The sequence below is a fragment of the Triticum aestivum genome, chromosome 5B (assembly GCF_018294505.1).
Source record: "Triticum aestivum cultivar Chinese Spring chromosome 5B, IWGSC CS RefSeq v2.1, whole genome shotgun sequence".
NCBI lineage: Eukaryota > Viridiplantae > Streptophyta > Magnoliopsida > Poales > Poaceae > Triticum > Triticum aestivum.
In genome coordinates this window covers 178,413,171-178,422,710 of record NC_057807.1, presented here as the reverse complement: position 1 = coordinate 178,422,710, position 9,540 = coordinate 178,413,171, and the positions used below count along the sequence as shown (strand labels likewise).

At 43.7% G+C, this 9,540-nt stretch overlaps 1 protein-coding gene across 6 annotated transcripts in view; it reads left to right on the top strand.

Moving 5' to 3' along the window:
* Positions 1-674: 674 nt before the first annotated feature.
* Positions 675-9,540, top strand: part of LOC123110955 (SAGA-associated factor 29 homolog A) — a 63,862-nt gene continuing 54,996 nt past the window's right edge. For 2 of the 6 annotated variants that reach the window (XM_044531614.1, XM_044531610.1), the window contains exons 1-2: positions 682-1,048; positions 8,972-9,065. In XM_044531614.1, coding sequence (XP_044387549.1) covers positions 889-1,048; positions 8,972-9,065 — 254 coding nt within the window. In that variant the 5' untranslated portion in view covers positions 682-888. Of the gene's footprint in view, positions 1,049-8,971; positions 9,066-9,540 lie in introns of all 6 variants that reach the window. The other 4 variants (XM_044531612.1, XM_044531613.1, XM_044531615.1 and 1 more) reach the window with 4 other exon arrangements.

The following is a 9,540-nucleotide window of genomic DNA, read 5'->3' as shown; positions in this document are numbered from 1 at the left end:
TTTAGTCTCCATTTAAAGACGTGAGGCGCATGAGATAGGTTGACGTCAACCTACAAACTAAATGGAGCCACGCCATCTATTTATCGCCAATCAAGGCCCTCCTGGATTGGATGTTCAGAGTTGTTGAACCAAGGACTGATTGAACTGTATCGTCTTTCTTACGCACAACATTATACAAAGATGAGTACTGAACCGCAAGCGGATTGTCCCCTAGCCAGGTATCTTCCTAGAAACTAGTAGAAAAACACATATGCTTATACATACCATATATAAACAAACGCATCATAGACACTACACCTATATGTACTTTTGAGATACTGAGCTGGCACAACATGATATAACATATTGAGATTAATGAAGTCATCATATACGTCTTGTAGTTGACGAAAACACCTCCTCGTACTGAATGAACATGGGCGAAAAATTTGAAATAAATACAGGAATCTAGGACGTCCTGAGAAGCTAGTTTCATCACAACGAACCTAATGATTTAAGCTACACCCAGTTTTGCACAGAACGTTCAAATTAGACAAGTCCCGTGGATGCTCTCTAACACGCAAAAATCGACTGGAACTGGCGACCATTAATTGCCTTGCCTCTCGCGGCAACGGTATCAAACCCGCCATCAATCATGAAGCGACCGCATTAATTGTCTTGCCTCTCGCTGGAAACGACCCCCACTCCCCATTCTCCTCTCCTGCCGCACTCCACGGCTGCACGCCTGCAAACGTAAAAAAGAAGGCCAAGGCTAATCAGCTCCAGCCGGTTCTATTGGGCATCGTTCCAGTATCGTTCACCAAAGCATCGTGTGCGAAGTACTTTCGAAAAAAGAACCCCAAGCGCCAGGCCCCAAGTCGACTGGGCTCTCCCATCGGATCCAAGCCGAATATGTCGTCGTCGGTCGGAGGCGGAGGGGGAGGCGGCGCGGCTTTGGCCGGAGGGGACGTCGCTGGCCTTCTGGACAAGGCCAAGGAGCTGGACCAGCTGCGGAAGGAGCAGGACGATGTGGCCACCGAGATCAATAAGATCCACAAGAAGATCATCTCCTGTAAGCAATTTGCTCGAGGCTCGTCCCCCTTTTCCATGCTGTCATTTGTCTGGTTGTCATTTAGGTCGATTCGATACGGATTTTGAGCTCCTTCGTATTAGTTACTTCGAATTTTGGTGGTATGTTCGACATGCTTAGCTGCTTGATTGCATTTTATTTGTCGTGCATGTGAGTACGAGATTTGTGCACGAAGGGCTCTTGTCTTCACTCTGGGATGTTGGAAATGTTTTTCTTTTGGCTTTGTGTATCAGATATTCAGATACGTTGTCCTTTTCCCTTTCTTCACTGATATATTTATGCCTTCATTGATTTGTTATGCCCCACTGCTTGGCGAGGGCTTTCTTGTTGGTGGGTCAACATTCGAGCTGTGAACTATGTGTCAACAGAAGTAAAAGTTACTCCATGACAATTCTTGTCAACACGTGCCGAAGAGCAACATTAGATGCCATAGAGGTGGGCAAAGGGGTCGTTTCCAGGAAGGGGGAGCAAGATAAATTCGAAGAGTTATTTAAAAACACCATGCATTAAGTTATCTAGCTTAACTCTATACTATTCATCAACATAAACATAAAAGTATAGTTAACAATCCTGTGTTGGCATTTTGTAAGATACTAAAATCTGTAATGTAAGCACTAATTGCTGATGAAATGCTGATTAATTGCTGATTAAAGTATTAATTGAGTAGTATCATAGCACACAAAAAGATGTTGTGGCACTATAATTAATGACAAAGAGGTGATAGTACATAAAACGAGAACATTTAATGCTAAATAAATCTTGTATACTCCATGATTAGTAACCTTGTATGATGTGATTCAGTAGTTCTGTGAAAAAAATGTGATGGAAAAGAAGAGTTCTAAATTAGTAGTTCTCCTGGTATGGCCTTACAGAAGTATTCATGTAAGGAAAGAACAGAAAATCAGGTATTTAAAGTTGCTTGTTCTGTAAAAACAATCGGCAAATACTCGTGTAATTTCCCTGCTAGTCTCTAGTATGGAATTCAATAATCACTTTGCCCCTTACTGTCTCATTTACTAAGGCATCTAGGCCCATCTTGTTGGTTTACTTGGTCAATTGCTTATCCCTTCAATCTCCCAATCCATTCCACTTGTAACTGAATTGACAACTAGCTTGTTTGTAGTATCCTGATAAGGGTCAAACCAATGAATGAAATGCACCATTTTGGAAAAATGATCAACTACCACAAAATAAGCAATAAATGTGGTCATTTGATAAGTTGCAACATTTGAAGCATTATAGCTCTTATTGCAAGGAATGAAATGCGCCATTTTGGAAAAATGATCACCTATGTGGAACGGATGCTTCTACTTGATCATCATAGACCAGCAAATCCATTTGAGAGTTGTCTTTCTTTGATGGTAGTGTCCTTTCTTCACGCTCACCATCTTTGCAGAGCTTAACAAGATAATTCACGCCAACAACCAAAGCCAAAGCCTCGCTTAGAAGCTCTTTCTTCATCTAACCTTTTAGTAACAAAGATAGGCCTTTCCATGTTTAGTTCTAGGTAACCCAAGCACAAAGACCATACTAACATCTTTCCCAAGGTGCATGTGGAATAGGCAAAGGTGTATAAAGACCATGGGAAAGAGCTTTTGACTTAGATTTCCGACATGTGATGCAACGATGGACAAAGCGCCCAACGTCTCGAAACATCCTTTGTCAAAAGAAGTTGTTGGAGAGCGTGGCATAGGTCTTGTCACGTCCAAAATGTCCCATGAGTCCACCGCCATGTGATTCTTGCAAAAGTAGTAAACATAAAGAACTTTCAGGAAAACAGAGTTTGTTAGCACGCATAAGATATCCATCACATATAGTATGCTCCCACCAAGTGCCACCTTGGTAGTGAGCAAAAGGCTTAGCAAAAACTTTGATGTGATCAAATCCAGTGACATTACGCTCAAGCTTTGAAGCAACATGCATTTGCGGGAAAGAGCATTCGCCACAACATCATCTTTACCCTTCTTGTACATGATGACATAAGGAAAATATTATATGTATTCACTCCATTTAGCACGTTGACGGTTTAGTTTGGCTTGGCTCTTAAGGTTCTTAAGCGGTTCATGATCGGAATGGATAACAAATTCCTTAAGGCGCAAGTACTGATGCCAAACTTGCAAGACTCAAAATATGCAATTCTTTATCATAGATGGGGTAATTCAATTGAGTGCCAATCCCCCCCCCCTAAAAGTAAGCTAGGATGATGCTCTTGCATAAGCACACCCTCTATGTCAGTACCACTAGTGTCACACTCAATCTCAAAAGTGTTTACAAAATTCGGCAAAACAAGCAATGAGGCATGAGTTAAGCGATTCTTAAGTTCAAGAAAAGCTTTATCTTGTGAAGGACCCCATGTAAAAGGCACATCCTTCTTGGAAAGAGCATGTAATGCTGAAGCAATGATGCTGAAGTCCTTAACAAAGCGACAATAAAATCCAGTCAAACCAAGGAAAGTACGCACTTGAGTCAAATTGGTTGGTTGTGGCTAAGTTTTAGTTGCATCAGTTTCAGACTCATCTACTTCAATACCATGGGGAGACACAACAAATCCCAAGAAAATGAGTTTTTCGTGCAGAATGTGCAATTTTCAAGATTAGCACAAAGTTCCAATTTCTTAGCACTTGAAGAACTTGGTTGACATGCTTGGGGTGATCATCAATAGAATATCATGATGTCATTAAAGTACACAACCACAAATTTGCCTAAGAACATGATTCATCAAGCGCATGAATGTATTGGGTGCATTAGACAATCCAAATGGCATAACAACTTAACAAATTATTCATAAAGCCCAAATTTGGTTTTGAAAGCAGTTTTCCATTCATCTCCCACTTGCATATGTATTTGGCGGTAACCACTTTTCAAATCAACGTTGGAAAAGATAGTGGCACCATTAAATTCATCTAGTATATCATCTAAGCAAGGTATGGGGTGTCTATAGCGAACGATGGTGTTATTATTAGCACGACAATAAACACACATTTCGCCAAGTTCCACCTTTCTTTGGCAGCATGATAACGGGGACGCCACAAGGGCTCAAGCTACCGTGAACATTCTCATTGTCAAGTAGCTCTTGTACTCGCCGTTGTATTTCCTTGGTCTCTTTGGGGTTGACTTGGTATTAAGTCAATCCGGTGCTCGATGCCGCATAGTGGAGAAAGTCTCGGTGGTGTGCCTAGAGGGAAAACATTCTCAAATTCCGCCAAAACATGCGACATTGAGCTAGGAAGAGCTTGTGAGGTATTAGTCAAAATGACTTCATCTTTGTAGAAGAGCACAAAGTGAAGCTTGGACGGGTTCTCACGCACTTCCCTCAAATCAGATTTGGTGGCTACGAAGTCAATGTCCTTCTTGGCACTCATCATGGATACACTCATTTTTCGCTTGTGGCGCTCACTCTCCGTTTGATCTCTTACTAGACTCACCATGACCATCCAAAGGTCTTGGCGATGCTTGTGTCTTTTCAGCGATGAATTGGTTTGGGGCGGACCACATATTCCTTTCTCTTCCACTTGTAGCTATGGTGATTGGTGCGTCCATTGTGGATGATGCCACAGTCAAATTGCCACGGGAGTCCCAAGAGAAGGTGACAAACGGTCGTGGACGTCGATCTTGAATGGTACTTCAACAATGTGCTCGACGGTGCTAGCGCTGATGTCACTAAGCCATTGGAACTTGTAGGGTCGAGGATGGCACTTGTATTTGAGGTGCAACTTGGAGCAAAGTTTTTCACTAGCCAAGTCGTAACAACTACCACCATCAATGATCATTTTGATCGATCTTCCATTGATTCTGACTCTTTTGTCAAAAAGGTGGCATCGTTGGTCGGCATTATCTTGTTGAACAGTCAGGATCATGAAGAGACAACAAGAGCGGGGCTCGCATCATTGTCACAAAGGACTTGATCATCTTCTTGATTTACGTGCTGATGACGAGCAACGTGTTGCAAAGATTCCATTTCTCCTTCACTCATAGATTTATACTCTCCATCTTCATTGATCACCATAGTGCGTTTGGAGGGGCACTCGAATGACTTGTGGCCGTGGCCCTTGCATGTGAAGTACTCAATCTTGCTTGTGTTGTCGGTTGAGTCCCTTGAGTCATTTGCACTTGGTGAAGCTTTAGGCTTGGAGGATCTTGGAGGTAGACGGCTTAATGTAGTCGCCAGTGCCTTGGAGCTTGAAGGACCACCACTAGAGGGTGTAGTCCGTGGGTATGGCACCACACTTTAGGTAGCTTGAGGATTGGCAGTAAAGTTCATTGAAGGGCAGGAGGAGTGCTTGGAGTACTTGATGTCATCGTGGACTTATCGCTCCGCCTTTGTTGCTTGGTGAACCAATTCGAGCAAGTTGCTGTAGGGTTGAAAATCCGCAGTTCTCTTGATGGGATGGTTAAGTCCACTGAGGAAACGCGCCATAGTTTGCTCATTGGGTTCCTTGACATTAGCTTGGATCATTGCAATCTCCATTCTCTTGTAGTACTCTTCGACGGTCTTGGTCCCTTGCTTGAGAACTTGGAGCTTCTTGAAGAGGATGCGAGTATAGTATGTGGGCACAAATCTCGCTCTCATGACTTGCTTCATTGCATTCCAAGTGTAGGGGTTTCTCTTTGTTCTTGGCGAAGGTCTTGAACTTATTCCCACCATAGGAGTGCATACTCGTCGAACTTGAGGGAGGCTATGGCAATCTTCTTTGGCTCGTTGAAGTTGTGGACTTGGAAGATCTTGCCCACCTTAAGGGCCCAAGAGATGTCGTCTTCGGGGTCGATGCCTTCGAAGAACTTAGGCATTGTGAACTTTAGTTTGCCAAAGCGATCTTTGCCTTCTTGAAGGTTGCAAGGCTGATGTTGTTTGCATTCTTCTCCTTCTTGAAGGTTGCGAGGATATAAGAAGTCTTGGTTGCCTGCATGATACACCTTGTCCGTGCGATTGCGATCAGCTTGCAACTTCATGCGATTTTGCGTTGCAATCATGTGTTGACGTAGGAGGGTGTGTGCGCTGCTCTTTGTTGTAGTGTTCCTTCCAAAGATGCAACACCAGATGCCGAGGAGGGGGGGGTGCATAGCTCCAAATTTACAATCCCCGCCATAAAGGGCACAAAAGGGAATTAACTGAGAGCGCTGGGAAAAGATGAATTGTACCAAAACTCAACAGGAGGGAGCCAAGTGCGCACTTTTTTTTGCTAAGTCACTACGCAACGGAGAGACATATCGAGCCATTGGTTCACCCTAGGTCAGCCCATCTGTTTGCGGGTGGTATGCCGTTGAGTAGAGAAGCTTTGTGAGCGTCATAGAGATCTTTCTAGACGCAACTGGTGAACACCTTGTCATGACCGGTAACGATTGTTGGCGCATTCCATGTAGATTGACAACATTGTCTAAGAAGACTACCGAAACTTTGGTAGCAGTGGGTGGATGGCAGAGCGATGCAAAATGAGCGTACTTTGAATAGCAATCGACCTTGGCGAGAATGACGTTGTAGCCTTCAGACAATGGAGCCCCTCGACGAAGTCCATGCTGATGTCTTGCCACACAACTTTGGGTATGGGCAGCGGCTAAAGAAGGCCAACCGACTTTTGAGTTGTTGTGCCTGGCGTGTTGGCATATTGCACATTGTTGAACGTGGATTTCCACTTGTCGTTTCATGTTGGACCAATTAAAAAAATTCTTCAGATGCTGATAGGGGCAACCATGCTTGAGTGACCTCCAACCACGTTGGAATGAAAAAAGTGGATCCATTTGATTTGGAGTGCCGAATTCTCCCCAATCCATAGCTTGCTGTGTTGATAGATCTTGCGCGGTTTGAAACCATGGTCTTCAGACAATTGCGAGGTGGGTGGCTGGGTCAATAGCATAGGAATGCAGTACCTCTTGAAGCCACAAAGGGCAACATTCAGAAATGGCTTGCAGACATAAAAAGGTGGCCAGTGTGGGACAAAGCATCCGCAACATGATTTTCCTTTCACTTGCGGTAAATAATTTTAAACTGGAATCCCATGAGCCTCATCATGGCCATGTCCTAAAGATCAGAAAGGAGAGTTTGTTCCTCCAAACAGCTGTGGCTGTGGTGGTCAGTGTGAATCACGAACTCAACTCGCTGATGATAGGGCCACCACTTCTCGACCGCGAGGAGGAAGTCCTTGTAAATTGACGGGTGTTGGCGCTGGGCTCAACACCTTGCTAGTAAAGCAATCGGATGATGCTTTTGGATAAAGATCAATCCAACGCCAGTGTCGTGCATTTGTTTCCACAACGAACTGCTACTGGAAGTACGAGAGGGAGAGGATGGGGAACTGGCTATCGCTACTTTGAGCTGATCGAAGGCAGATTGAGCAAGGTATGTCCAAGTTCTTGAGGAGCGAAGTGAGGGAGGGGCTTGGTGATGAGATCGTAGTGCCTCATGAAATTGTGGTTATATTTTTTCTTACACCCATGCTGACATCATCAACATTAGTCGCCAACTTTGAAAAGTGAATATGATTTATTACATAAACCATTAATCCGTTTAGTGATCCGTCTTAATTGTAGGGTCCGTATTACAAGATCTCATGTTGTTTTTTATGTTTGAGGTTTTTTTTTACGTCATTGCTAGATGATAGGTTATAGTACCGTGGTTGCCATATTATAGGCGAACAATCAAGAACACCAAAATGTTGGTTGGATAAGTTACACGAATCGATGTTACAAATATAGGGCAATATATAACTTAACTGCGCGATTAATCCTTGCTCAAGGCATTTCGATATGAATAAGCCCTATTCAATCCAATTAAACCGGAGATTTATGATTAACTTCAGTCCCATGAGGTAGACAGCCAAAAAAATTGGGCACTTGGCCCCTAGGGTTGGGGGATTTGGGGGGTGCTCCCTGCCTTGCCTTCCCCTCGTATTTCCTTGGCCACCAGCCAGTTCCTCTCCGCTATGGAAAGGTCAACTGGGAACCGTGGCGGTGGCCGTCGGGGAGCAACGAGCCTTCAAATCGGCTGCGGCGACCTGTGAAACGGCAGTGGCCACGAGCGAGCGGGTGATGGGCAAGAGCAATGTCAAGAAGGCTAGCAAAGGGTAGCAACATACAAGGAGCAGCGACTGGTCAGCAGAAAGCTGGCGGCAGCGAAATGTCTGTCCTGGGGAAGCCAGCTTTGAGGTGGTCCAATGCGGACTTGAGGCAAAGCAGCATGGGGGAGTAGCTGGAGCGACAACTTAAGGGGGCTTTGTGCATGGCGGAATGAAGCGAATTGTGAGATTGTAGTAGCAGTAAATCGGGTCAAGGCGGTGGAAAGTGACAAATCAGCCAAGAGATTGATTTCGAGAGACCGAGAACTTCGATCAAGAGAGGAGAGGAGAACAAGACCGAGAACTTTGATCGAAAAGCGGCGGATGAGTTGCGGCATCCTGTGGGAAGAAAATAAAATTAAAAGTTTAAAACCCTAAACTTGGGGTTCTAAAACCATGTTAGGAAATATTTGACTTGTATTCCCATGGGGCCGTAGGCCAGTATATATACACGTACAGGTGCAGCAAACATCCCGAAAGCCCCTTATACAATGGGGAAAATACAAAGGCTCTACGACGCTTTAATATAACTCTAACAATGTTTAAGTATATGTTTTGCCATCAGACAGATAACACTTGTAAGAATCTGTCGTATCTGGTTGGACTTTTTTAGCACTGTGCTTGAGTTGGTTTCGAGATCGTATGGGTTTCAGCTCTAGTCTACCCCAACTTGTCTGGGACTAAAGGCTTAGTTGTTATTGTTTTTGTTGTTATAGAGAGTCAGCTGATTAAATGGCCAATATGTGTACCGCTAGTTGCGCCATTCTGATGATCGAATTCTTTTATATTGTTATCATTACTTTCTATTGAAGCCGTGAGTATGGAAATCTTAACATTGTTTCACTTTGTTTTCTAGCCCCAGAGATGGTGGATAAATCAGTTGATGCCATGATGGCTAGGCTTCGTGGTTTTTATGTACAAGCAAGAGAACTCTCTGAGAGTGAAGTCAGGTAACATTTGAAACTTCTAGTCAGCGAGGTATTTTCTTCGTGCAAAAAAAAATTAGTCAGTTGAGGATCTCCATGTTAAATTAAGGTTCCAAAAATAAATAGTTGGAAGACATACATTTCTTAACTTCAAAGTGCCGCATTGCCCATCTTCATCGCTTGTTTAAGTTTGAACTTCGGGAAGTCTGTTTTATGTGGGTTAGTTTGGATGACTGTAGTACTAGATTATCTATTGAAGTACTTCCCAACTATAAAATGCCAGTGACTTGTCTGCAATATTGTGAGGACATGCTGTTACCGAAAAAGGCTTACGCCCCGCTTTATAAATAAAGCAACTGCCACAGAGCATACATACCACATAGGTCCACACGAACACACACGAGTCTCACGGAAAAGAACAAAGGTTCTGCTGAGGGCACAGCTCAACAAGCCCAAAAAAAAAGAAGAGAACAACAACATCACAGCGCACCCAACACAA